This window comes from Carcharhinus amblyrhynchos, chromosome 11 (assembly GCF_965287045.1).
Source record: "Carcharhinus amblyrhynchos chromosome 11, sCarAmb.v2.hapA, whole genome shotgun sequence".
Classification (NCBI taxonomy): domain Eukaryota; kingdom Metazoa; phylum Chordata; class Chondrichthyes; order Carcharhiniformes; family Carcharhinidae; genus Carcharhinus; species Carcharhinus amblyrhynchos.
Genome location: NC_137334.1, coordinates 80,538,719 through 80,552,545, shown reverse-complemented (window position 1 = coordinate 80,552,545; position 13,827 = coordinate 80,538,719). Strand labels below are relative to the sequence as shown.

Sequence of the window (13,827 nt, the reverse complement as noted above, 5' to 3'; positions counted from 1 at the left end):
GATATTAACATCTTAAGCAATATTTAAGCACACTTTCACAAGATAGTTTTCCATTTCTAAGGCTTTGGAAATGACAAACCGTAATTATCTATAAACTGAATTACTGGGGTCTGAGGTGTAGAAAAGTAGCAAAAAATATTCACTCAACTATGCAGCAATAAACTCCAATTACGTTGGCAGAAGCAACACTATTACAGCTTGCTTACCAGCAGAGGGAGCAGCATGCAAAAGGACAGGGAATAAATAGAAGGGGCAAAATTGAAAGAAAATATAAAGAACAAAAAATCCCCAAACAAAATAAAAAAGCAAGACTATTGCCTCCAGGCAGTAACCTCAATAGGTCAAAAGGCAAGGCAAAGCTAGCCAGAATGGCTCTTATGCCTGTCAGTACTCACCAAGCGGCGCAAAGCCCCTAACAGGGCTTGTATCGCGACTGCTCTCACGGCTCGTATCGCGGCTGCATCCCTGACTCATGCTTGGTCGAGGGATACGGCTGCTCCGTGCTAGCATGAGTTGAGAAGAGTGGTAAAATTGTGAAGTTCAGTGCGGTGATATAATAAAGATTCCACAATATTTGTACCGTTAGCATCAAACTAAAGATTTTTTTTAAAAACACAAACAAGCATACATATCAAACTGTATTAAAGGATCAGTTTAGAAGAAAACAATAATGAAATATTATAGTTTTACTTCAATTTAAGAGAGAAATTTTGGTGGCAGAAACATAGGAAATAGGAGCAGGAGTAAATCATTCAGCCTCTGTTCCACCTTTCAACTATTTCATGGTTGATCTTCTAATGTTGACATGCTTTCTAAAATTTCTGCTGTTTGTACAAAGGTTTAGTATTTATTTATAGATTGTGTTAGTAAGCAAATTAAATTACAATACTTTAAAATTCACAGAAATCCCTGAAGCAAGTTCTAAAGATAATCAATGGAAAATGAAGTAGCATTGTGAAATGGCAGAAAACAAGTTTCCAACTAAGGTTACACAACATAGGGAGGTACTAAACTGATCAGCTGCCTTCATGTGAGGACAGGAGGAGCAGAAACAAAAAAAATATAAATCAAGCACTGTTCTGTTAAAGTTAAGGTTTATTTATTTCTCACAAGCAGGCTTACATTAACATCACAATGAAGTTACTGTGAAAATCCCCTAGTCGCCACATTCCAGCACCTGTTTGGGTACACTGAGGGAGAATTTAGCATGGCCAATGCACCTAATCAGCACGTCTTTTGGACTGTGGGAGCACCCAGAGGAAACCCACACAGACACAGGGAGAACGTGCAGACACTACACAGTGACCCAAGCTGGGAATTGAACACAGGTCTCTGGAGCTATGCGGCTGCAATGCTAACCACTGTACCACCGTGTCGCCCATGTTTGGGGGTGTGCCAGGTGGGCGAGGGCCAGCGATTTCAGATTGTGAAGGACCAAACATACAACAATTAGTCGGACAAGAAGACGATTTGCCTCCTCTCAGCTGCATTGTGCTGAAAATGGTAAATGAAAGTGAGAAAACTCTGAGCTTTTGTTTTCAATGGATAGTATAGTGTCACCGGCCAAAATAAATCACCCAACATACGAGCTCTGAAAATAAACCAGAAAATGTCTCAAAACAACATGGTTCTTCCAAGAATGATCTTTTGTCACTAATTTGGATACAGTTGGCTTACTTAAACACTAAAATCAGTATCCCATACACAAAAGAAACACATTCAGGAGCACCAAGCTTCAAACCCCATGCTAGGTAAGTGAACATAGAATAGGCAAGAATCCTGGTGCTATCATCAGTCTTAGTAATAATAATAATAAATTGCCAGGACTCCCATCCCAAGTTGCGAGGCCATAGATAGGTAGAAAGCATGCATAAGCTAACTTGTGTGGTTGCCTGTGACACTGCAATTATATAACCCAACAACTTTACTAGTGTACATATTCTAAATATTTTGGAATGGTACAGGAGAGTTGCTAATACCAGTGGAATAATTCCCCAGTCTGAATTAAAACTTTTTTCAAAGGGGACAAAAGAAAATTCAGCTAAAAATATGAAAAAAAAGATTAAAGTAACTAATTTACACATAGCGCTAACTAAATTATACAACTGTTGCATTTTCCTTAAAATCTCTTGGTTTGAGTAAATTTAGATATTAGAAAAATAGATTTTTAAAGTTATTTGCTTAAGTTTCCATTTCCAAACATGCTGACTTGTACACAGAAAATCAAATGAAATTATGTAAATTAGGGAACATTGAGAGAATTATTTCATATCATACATTTTAATACCAGACTACAGAATGGCCACCTATAATTTATTGATTACTTGTTGATGAAGGCAAACTACCAATACTGATGAATCTATGAACGTGACAACAGTTTTGCTATAATGACCATTTTTGCATTAATGAGAAGGGAAGGAAGACTTCACTTCAAGGTTAATCAATAAAAAACCTAGTTACAGTGCTTCTTTAAAAGAACAAAGAAGTCCGACTGTAATCTTGCTTCACTTTCTAGACATTTTAAGGAGAAATTAGCATTGTGTCAATTTTTTTCCTATATATTTCAGCTTGTGTGCAAAATCTGTTAATTAGATTCAACATAACTGGCACAGAGAGAGAGAGAGAGAGCGCGCACGAGGAAACATTTCAATTGTTGGTATTTAAGTATGTTTCAGTCGTTACAACTGTCTCTGCAGCAGTTTTGACAACGTTGAATTTACAGGGTAATTTTCCTTATATAAAGCACAGTGTTGCATGATCTACAGAATAATTGCAACCAATTATGTGTTATAATAAATGACTGGGAGAGATTCAGCCAAATATGCAATCTGAACTCTACATAGGAGACCCTGTTGACATTGGTCAAAAGTAAAAATAAATTATTTTTTGCCTTAAAGATTTTTATTTGCTTATACATTTCAGATGCTTACACACCCACAATAGTCAATTTGTAGTGCTGCACATAAGGATTCAAGGCCAAGTATAGTCTTCAGGTTAAGCACCATGGGGAATAATCAGAGTGCACAAATATAATTCAGTCCCCAGTTTAAAGTCACGCATTGTTCATTCATTATAAATTCCTACATCAGTATTAATTGGGAAAATTGTCCGTATAAACTTGTTATGCAGTAATTATGACTTCCTGCCTATGATGGTGCTACAGTACTTTCACAGGGAGGGGGCAGGAAGCAGAATAGTGGAAGTGTAATTACAACATGTCATTTTTATTCCTGTACTGACAGCAGTATATCTTCCAGACACAATTAAGCAACAAGTTCAGTTTGGAAGGCACATAATAAACATCTGTGGCTGGATAATTAAGTCTTACCCAAGCCCAATCTGTTGGGGCTGGCTTCCCTACTGCACCCCTGACTGCGAGGAATTTTGCTGCGTTTCTCGGATGTTTGAGGTACCACAGATACCCTCTGAGGCCCACCGCTCATGCCGGAATATGTGCTACCAAGGAGTTTTCCAGGTGAACTGGATCTGCTTCCAGCTGCAAGAATAAGCAACGAGAGAGAGTTAAAAATATAACATCTATAGAGGAAAAACTAAGTTGCAGCGTGACAGTGTTAGAGGTCATTATCAGGAATCAAAATGAAGGCAATTAAAGAATTCATTACTTTGGAATAAATAGAACTGGTAGCTCATAAAATTAGCTTTTTAAAAATATTAAATTAGCAAAATTTGCATATTATCCAGTATTACTGTGAAACCTGTAAAACACTGCATTGTGCTGATAACTTGTACGATTAAATGTTGACATGCCCATTGATTCACTATGGTCGGGATAGCGGCACAATTTGAGTGTAAGCAGCTTATCGAAAATAAAATTACAAAATCATAATCGATATTAAATTTCTAAATTGAATACCTTCAGTGCTTAGCCATTGCACACATTTTAAATGCTAAAAGTACTGTGGTTCCAAATCAAGAAAATAAGAGAAACAGAAGTACAACTGTGGTTTACAGGGGTGAAAAAAAAATCAATGGCCAGAATCCTCTAGCGGTTCATACCTTGCCACCGCAGATGGAGAATTTAAGCGCTCAGCCAAATCTCCATTCACTGCAGTGGGACCAGAGAATCCCACCGGTGTGAATGGCTGAAGAATTCTGCCCATTGTCTTTGCAAGGAAACATTGCACATGTTAATATGAGCCAGTTACAATAAGTATTTATTTTTCAGCAGATTAATTTGCTCTCATAGGTGAAGAAAAACCTTACCGCCTGCAGGATTAGCTGATCTGGATCCTGTGCATGGAAGCAGGTAAAAGGGACAGGTGCAAGTTCAATGGAAGGAATAACAAAATGCAAAGACTACAAGAAATGTCATGGTCATCATTTTGGGCTAAGCTTTTAAAAAGGTGTTTGAAAACATTTAGGTGTTGGAGATAACATTTTAGGTTTGTTTCAGTGTTAACCACAATACTGTTTCATCAACACGTTTGTACAAATACCAACATAGAAAAGTAGAGGCAAAATTGCCACACTGGTTGAGCAGTCAATCAGGAAATGAATTACCATATTAAGTCATGCACGAGAATTGACATTTAACTTGTACTTATTTATTTCTCTCTATATATTTTGTAATGTCACCTTGTTGATTCAATTTACCATGATTGAGGTTAAATGTTGTATCTTGTCTTTTTGCATTCGTGTATGGAAATTAGCTCTTTGCATGCACAAAGCAATCAATTAAGTGTTATGTCTAGCTTTTAATAATTGCTTAACACTTTTTTTAAAAAGATGTAGATGTAGTTGGAAATGGGAATTTCAAATGAACATCCATACACAAATATACTTGAAGAAATAAATTGAAAAACAAATGTAAACATCCTGGAGGACAAAAATAAATCTGTTGATAGCAGCAACAGCACACAAAGTTTAATTACAATTGTACGGCACACTTCCATTCCTGTCTGCTTCTCTGAAATCATAAAAATAAATAGCTGGAAAGTGAAAATTTCCTTAAAAGCTTTGGAAAGCAACATATTGTGGGCAAATAGGCGGTTCGTCAAATTATAATATCTATATGCACCAGAAAGTCAGAAAACAGATTCAATCCCAATTCTAAAACTGCTAATCTGCGTACATTAAAAAAGGAGGAATCAAAGAGATAAATAGTTTCTCAGACAAAGAGAATCAGCAAGGAAACCTTTGTTGGGCCACTGCTAACGGACTGTAAGGCTTACAATAAGGGAGTCATGAAAATTGGCCTGGAAAGCTGATGTCACATCTGCCATCTATGTAGCAAAATTGCAAAGTTAAACACAACCAATTAATTCTTCTGATGCAGATGCAACTATTTAAAAAGCACATAATGCCCAAAAATGGTGAGAATTGGTTAGAATTAAACTTAATACTTTAATAGCAACAGACAAAATTTAAAGTTCCTAGTACTTAGACATACTACAATTTGCAAAATTTACTTGGAAGTATTAATTTGTTTCACTTACGTTGGGACTGAGATACTACTTTAGCTCGGCTACGGCCTCTGGTATCAGAGGGTGTACTGGCTACACTGGTGGCACTTCCAGCACTCTGGCGTCTAGAGCGCACTCGACCTGTGCACGTACACAAATATACTCAGTAAGAGAACAAGAAATAAAAAGAAATTCACAACAACTGAGCCATTAGATTGCATTCTTATCATTTATGTACCCTTTATGCACTTTGACATATTAGAAATAGTTCACAATCTGTACTGTTGGAGATACAACATCAGTTATAAGAAATAGGACAGCTCTAAAAAAAAAACTGGAGTATTGAGTTATCAAAGTTAGAATGCTCAATGGTTATCTTAGCCTTTGACAAAGAATGCCAACGTAGTTAAATCAGAGGCAACAAAACATGATCAGCCCAAAGTGGTATTTTGCCCTTACGCAAACATCCAAAATGTGCAGTTTTGCACTGTATTTGAATATATTTGCTTGGCTGAGATCATAGATACAGATGGAAGCAGATTTCCAATGCACTTTAAATCAACAGAAAATAGACTAAAAAAGAGGTAAGCAGCAGCAATACATCTGTAGAAGTGAAGAAAATGTATCAACCTAATTCAGATTACAGTGTGTTTGAATAAAATCAGGACTGGTTTTTAAATATAATGAATTAGCTCCATTAACCAACAGCATTCCTGCTGTAAATCCAATGTCATGGACTTCACTCCAAAGCTACTAAATTTACAATAGATTGCAATACAAGAAGAAAAAAAAAGAACTTGCAGGATGTGCAACAGGGATTGATTACACATAAGAACACAAGTATTTTGAGCGAGAGGAACACACTGGATATGTCAAAGTAAAATGACTGACAATTTTACATTATTCAGATTTGAATTGATTTGTGATGGGAGGTTTGCTTAAACAATAATATCGCAGACAACCGTGAAATAAGGTTCACATTTCCACGAAATACTTTCATTCAATAAATCAGAAATAATTTAGCTTGTCTAGCAAATATGTAGCTGACTGCACCAAGTGGATGACACTGGTCATCAATACAACCTTAACCACTAGATGGTGCAACCGTATACCCTATCCTTCCTACTGCTAGGGAAGGTTGAACAAAGACTCAGATTCTACAGTCAATGGCAAAGCAGCAGGGTACACTGTTCACTGCATTTTAAATTACATTCTACTTTTTCATAGGCTGCAGCAGGAACTTGGTCTCCCAATTTCAGCAGGCTATGACTGAAGAGTGGGCAGGGTGCAATTTCTATGAAGTCACTCCCCATTTGACATTTGAGTGCTGAATGCACGTCACTCGAGGACTACCTTCTGCTCAATAACAGATCAGCACTTTTAAGTGTTAATGTGTTTTTAAACATTTTGCTCATTCAACTTTTAATTTAAGCTTTCCAACAGCACCCCTGGCTCAACTGAGCCTATTCAGTTGATGTGCAGTATTCAGATTTGAACATAGTTGGCTACCAACTTATTGCGGTTCCACTGTGGCCCTAAGAAGCAATGAACATCTTAGCGTTTGCTGCGATTGGAATCACAAGAACTGGAGCATTAGGAACAATAAAGTGCCAATTTCAGGATAACAGTGGGAAATCCCTCTAAGAATCCACATGACAAGGCAAACACACTTCAGAAGTCCATTGCAATGCACAGTTTATCACTAGAGAAACAAAAGTAACCCAGTATCAACCCTGGTCAGAAAAATATCTCTTTCTTTTGAAGGAAGGAATCTAAATACCCATTTTTATCATTTCCACCAATATCCTGATTGATGAAACTAATACATTTCCCGACATTTAACCTGCATTCTTTGCCTATGTATTTTATAGACATGGTGGGGGGGGTCCACAATCTTACCAAAAAATATTCAAAGTTCCAAATGAATGTGAAAACGGGAGAGTTTCTGATCCATTTTGGGTGAGTCCAAATCTGCGATCTTATGCACTTACAGTAAAGAAAGCTCATCAGAATGAGTTTCTCACCCGCATGGGGAGGGGGCAGGGCTTAAAATTGCCCAAATGCTGGCTGAGAGCAGCAGAGGTGCCATTGCACAAGTGCAGGTCTCTACCTGTCACTTGGCTGGAGCCTCTGCTGCTCTCAGCCAGCCTCTATGGCATAACAGGGAGCAAACCCCTTCCCAGATGAGCCTGCAGTCTATTGTGATTGGCCCTTTGCCGCCTCCCCCCCCCACCAAACCAGACCCATCTACTCCATGACCCCGCCCCACCATCCAATCGACCACATAAGTCCCCCCTTTTCCCCCACTGGACCAATTCCATCCATCCACCCTCCCAATTGCCAGCCCCGCCTCCCCACAATGATCAGCCCCACGACCCGCCGTCAATGGCCAGTTCCAATCGCCTGCCTTTCTCCTCTACCAATTGCAACTGCAGAGTGTGCAGTGCCACTTCCCACAGCACTGCCCAAGGGGCACCCCTCTCGCCCCAGACCTCCCCAGGTATCTATGACCGTAACACTACATTCTGCATCCTCTCCTTTCCTTCTCTATGTATGCTTTGTCTGTATAGCACGCAAAAAACAATACTTTTCACTGTATACTAATACATGTGACAATAATAAATCAAATCACAACTGGAGCAGCTGTGATTCTTGCCAAAGAGAACATCACCCAGCAAGACCAGAGGCAAGTGAGCAAATTAGATTTAAATTTCATTTATATAATTTATTCAGCCCCACACTGGAAATGGGTGCGAGGCTGACCTTGCCAGATATCCGGTGCCAGTATGATTGCGAAAAGCGAGAAAATTGGACATGCACCTGATTTCTTGGCTCACGCATGATCTTACCAGTTTGCTCTGCCCAACAGCTGTCCCCCACACCCCCCCCCCACCCCCAATATAATGTGGGGCCCAAAACATGGCAGCATTTCAAATGTTATATTTAAATTGTGTAAGCCCTTTCGAATAGACTTATCTGTCAACTTAATTTTTCTCCATTTACCCAATCTCTGATCCAGCCAGAATCTTTACTACTGGCAGGATAAAGGAACAAATGATTTCAGGCCAGCAAGAGTTCAGCAATTGGGGAGTGAAGTCAGACACTCCAACATTGTTATCTAATATAACTCTCAAAACTTGTCACATTTAACATGTTTGGCTTGGAGTGAACCATCTCCATTATGTGGAGTACCTTGCACATTTTATCCTAATCGGATTTGAGAATTTTCAAATTTCTATGGTGTGATACGTAACTCACCTTTGTAAAGGTCCCTGACCATAATTTGATAAAACAAATTATGTATTTCTTTCAGAAAGCTGATTTAGTCCTAGCTAGAGCCATTCAACAAGTATAAATTTGCAGTTCCATAAAAAAAAGCTCCAATTTCAACATAAATAAAACGCCTACATACTACAGGTGATCACTGTAGTGAAACTGTAAAATAAAAAATATGGGAGAAGTCCCATCTGCAATGTTAAACTTGACTGTTCCAAGTGGATTTCTGTATAATTTTTGAGTGCATTGACATATTGTCACAAATAGAGCAGGAGGTCATTACAGGAATACAGAGCAGTGAGGCAATGACAAGATATGGAAAAAAGCATTTTTCAATTGAGACATTGTTGTACTAAGAGCCACACAAGTCAGAAAGCAAAGGGCTAATAGGATACAGTCAATATAGATTTATTTCTTCCTTCTGTTACCATCCAGAGCATTAAAAGTTGCCAGGTACCCCATCTAGATTGTTGACAGTAAAATTATAGGCAGAGATATGTAATGTTCAACAGAAATCTGAGATGCTGGCTTTCTGCCACTGATTGAAGCAAGAAGCAAAGGAGGAATGGTTTGTGATTGTATATTCAGAAAGTAATGAACAATGGTTTTCAGCAGGCAAAAAGAAAATCCCAATTTAATGTTTTGAGAAAACAATTCATTAGAATTCCACACTGTCATTCCTGTTTCATGACCAGCTCAGACTGACAGAATGGAAGCCTACAATTTTTGTGACAGCTGTAAGAATCAAATTAAATTAGTTTGGTCAGTCAAGAGGGTTCCTAGAGGGCACCAGTCAATGGTGAAAACTAAACACACAGCTAACTGACAGTCGGGCACAAAGGGATCACAAGGATGACAGTTTTGGAAAATGGAAATGTCACATTGCTGACATTTAATCCAAAGGTTGGGTTAAGGCATATAGTGCAAAAGGGTTATCCTGCAGCTAAAGTGACTAGGAATGCTTGGCACAGGACCTACTTTACTAAGCACACCCCATTATTAATATTGCACCAATGTCACAGTACAACAGAAATTGGTGCCACGGTCTGTTTTCAGCATTATTCCAAAAATCATGTAGCCTTTAAGTACATGCACCAAAAAAGTTAAGACATCATGGTTTAGAAAATTCTCATATCTTCTTCCTTCTAACATTTTATGCAAGGGAAAGTTGTTTCAAGTAATACAATTAGGTTACATTTCAGCTTCATTTGAAGCAATTTTTTAAAGCGGCATCTCGGCCATTTGGCTAAGATGCAAATAAGATCAAGCCCTGGAGGAGGAGCTACACCTACTCCAGTCAGCTTGGATCATGTAGATCAAGCCCAAGACAGGAGGTGAGAGCCCTGTCTTGTCAGCTTGGATCGGGAATGTCCCAACTTGTTGGGACTCTGAATTGGGTTTAATTTGACTTGATTGGATTGGAATAAAGTTTAAAAAAAAATACAATCACTAAAGATGCATAATCAGCAACTCAATTTGCAAATCAACCACTGCTAGCAAAAAAAAAATGGCATTAGTAGAAGCAAATGGAAGTCCACCTGCCACAGAAAAAAATGCTCCTCCTGTTCAAGATTGTTCTACCCATTCCCTGGTTAACAAATAACTGTTTTCTTCACACTCCTTGTCCTCAACTCTCATTATTTGATCAATTTTAGTGCCTGATAATTTTGTCTTCTTTTTCTTCTCACTGATTTCTAATAGTCACTTCCTGGTTTTTTTGTCCCAACTCTCTATGTTGCGAGCCTGAAAATCATCTCCCTCACAATAAAGTCACTGGTGTGTGCAAACTGAGATAACAAGAAGCTGGGAAAAGGGCACGGTAAAGAATTGGCCACAAACGTTAATAAAGCAATAAATAATAAAGATAAACAATTGCAATTACGAAAATAAATAGAAAAGCAAGTATACTTGATGAATAAAAAAATTGACAATTAAGAACAATGGCAAAAGAACAGTCACAAAAAAATGGCCAACAAAATACCTGGACTTGTAAATTATTCTATTTTTGAAGGCCAACAACAAAATGGCTAATGGGTTCAAATACCTATTAACAATGGAGGGAAAACTAGTGAAACATTATTGCTACCAAATATACAACAAAAACAATCAAATTCACAGCAACAAGTCAATAGAAAAGAACTCTTCAACTATTTACCCAACCAATCACACTGCCATGAGGAAAGGCAAAAAAAAAGAGATTGATAATGCACATCTGAGAATATCTTCCTGCTATATGGATGAGTGCATTCAGAGCAGAGATGCAAATTCACACTGGTCTAGGGCTGCAATCCCTGTGTTGATACGTCAGAATAAGCTATCCTGGAATTTTCAAGAGAAATCTCAAGCTCAACAAGTCTGCTTTAAAGTGAACTATTTATTTTTACTTCTTTTTCTCATTAATGATAGCAAATAGGAATACTGATGAATTGAAAGGAAAATTGAAAGGGAAAAAGAAACATCAAAAACCAATCTATGTCAGTCACTGATCTGCCTTACAACAATTAATATTAAACACCCAAATTTCACATCAGTTGCTAACTGAGTCAGAGATGCAGAAGAGTTTCAAGATAAATGTTCATACATGTTATTTATTAGTGTCACAAGTAGATTTATATTAACACTACAATGAAATTACTGTGAAAATCCCCAGGTCGCCACACTGACACCTGTTCAGGGAGACGGAGGGAGAATTTAGCGTGGCCAATGCACCTAACCAGCACGTTATTTGGACTGTGGAAACAAACCAGAGCATCTGGTGAAAACCCATGCAGACATGGGGAGAACATGCAGACTCTGCACAGACAATGACCCAAGCTGGGAATCGAATCCGGGTCCTAGGTGCTGTGAGGCAGCAGTGCTAATGACTGCGTCATTGCTTAAGATTAAACCACAAGAGTAGAGAAGGCGGGTTGTGAAGAAGTGTCCAATGCCAATTGCTATTTAGTGATATCTGCGATTCAAATATGCAGATCGCAGGATAAAAAAGAAACAAAAACTCATTCAGCCAGCTCAACAAGTCTGAGCTGGACAGGTGGAGAGAGAATTCTCACCAAAGATGTTTTTTTCTCTAGGATTCCATATATGGTCATGTGACCAAGGTACCAGTGGTCTATATAGATAAAATAATATTTCAGCATAATAAAGAAAACAAAAGGGGGGCAAAACAAAGGCCACAAGAGATAGCTTGTGTGGAAATGAAAATATCACATTGGTAAAACAGGGTGCACTTGTGACGCTAGAGCCAAGGTACAATGTCCTCAGTACAAGCATTTCTCCAACATGTAGGAACAGGCTGTTGTCACAATTATAGCAATAGTATCCAACCGTTCCAATTTAAGAACTCTTAATTTGCGTTATCTGTTGTATTTCTGTCTATACGTTTGAAGATTTGCCAGCAGCAATTACAAAATTATTTTTCAAAACTGAATCATAAATATTGCTAATGGCTTATACAGTTTGAGATTCTGTTATGCCAAAACATTCTCAATGCATAATTATTAATATTTCTATAGAAAGTCATGGTACACACAGAGCAGAAGAGTCAGTCACATTTAACGCTAATATTATACTAAGTGAGCAAAACAAGGAGCAAATACACAACTTTCCACAATGGAGTGCGAGGGATTGCTGCTATATGTTATCAAAATACTTAATTGGAAAATAATCACCTTATTAGAGTTCCTTTTCAGCTTTTTTTTTTAATTTAAAACTTATATTGACAACCACTTTGTAACTACATGCACCAAACAAACTGCCAAATACTGCACAGAACTGAAGCTTGAGCATAATGAGGCCAACAACTAATAGTTACATATGAGAAGCACAAACTTTCATTACCAGTCACATCACACAGTCCACCAATAATAGTACAACTCCCCATTTGTCTTTGCATAATTAAACACACCACAAATAATACACAGCCACAGCGGGTCAGAAATTAATTTTGCTGTAAATTATGTCAATTAACATAAATTTGCTCTCAATCTCTCAACAGATGGACATTGTGCATAGGCCCCAAATACACAAGTTTAGCACACAGAATGGGATGCCCCTTTTCCACAGCCTAAACTCACAAAAAAAGCACACAGCCTGCACAACTCTCTTACCATCCTTCTTTGTAGAAACCCCTTAAGATGAAGTAAACAATTGAAGTTGTCAGTTCTGTCACCTTGGAAAATAAGTCACTATTGCAAAATTGAACAGTACAGAAGAAACACAATACAACAAAACAAAGAAAACAATGAAATAACTCAACAGACATGGTCAGAAATCTGGTCTTAAAACTATATCAATTTTATATTATCTAAAATCTGATTTCTTGAACAAATACCACAGTTAATAGCAGAAATCAAGAACACTTTTTTTTGCCTAACTTGTCCTATGCATTTATTTATTCAAAAAATAAGCTAAAAAAAGGGCCCTTGTGACTACTTAAGTTAGAACGTATTCAAATTAAGTGAGTTTAACGAGACCTCCAACTTGACTGAAATATCTGGACTTTTGGTATAACACGGATTTCACCACTGTCCTTGTGCAGTGAGTGCACACTCACGTTTGTTCATTTCCTTTTTTAACCAGGGCATGATAAAATTTAACAATAAATTTAAAAGATTGGAATCAACTTTGATGCTGGAAAGATTCCAGATCCATCTTGTCCCTAATTAATTTGTTGGTGCCAATTTGCATGTAGACCTCTCTCAGCAACATAAACAATTATTATTCTGCAGGTAAGCGAGAATTTAAATCTGGGCTGACTCAAAAGATGGCATCTCGATCTCTGGAAAACTATTTTGTTATCATTGATTACACTGACCAAAGTGTTTCTTTGAAGGGTCCAAATATTGCAGTATGAACTCAAAAAACCCAGATTGTAGATATAATGTACTGACGGTTAACACTGCCATGTTAAATATAGCTGAGGAAATATATATATATTATATGTGTATATATATATATATTTTTTTTACATGTACATATATATATATATATATATATTTATATATACAGTGCATCACCATGCAACACGTCATGCGAGGTACCAGTTATGGTCACAGATGGAAACCACTGAAAGAAGAGTGTTGTCACAGATACCAGCCAAAATACACAAGATGGGGACAGACAGCTGGTA

At 37.7% G+C, this 13,827-nt stretch overlaps 1 protein-coding gene across 16 annotated transcripts in view; it reads right to left on the bottom strand.

The window, feature by feature from the left end:
* clasp1a (cytoplasmic linker associated protein 1a) overlaps positions 1-13,827 on the bottom strand; it is a 258,110-nt gene that overhangs the window by 78,173 nt on the left and 166,110 nt on the right. For 6 of the 16 annotated variants that reach the window (XM_080199463.1, XM_080199467.1, XM_080199465.1 and 3 more), the window contains exons 20-21: positions 5,457-5,564; positions 3,329-3,496 (exon numbers count right to left, since the gene is read on the bottom strand). In XM_080199463.1, the coding sequence (XP_080055589.1) occupies positions 3,329-3,496; positions 5,457-5,564 (276 nt within the window). Of the gene's footprint in view, positions 1-395; positions 504-3,328; positions 3,497-4,224; positions 4,252-5,456; positions 5,565-12,805; positions 12,827-13,827 lie in introns of all 16 variants that reach the window. The other 10 variants (XM_080199457.1, XM_080199458.1, XM_080199468.1 and 7 more) reach the window with 4 other exon arrangements.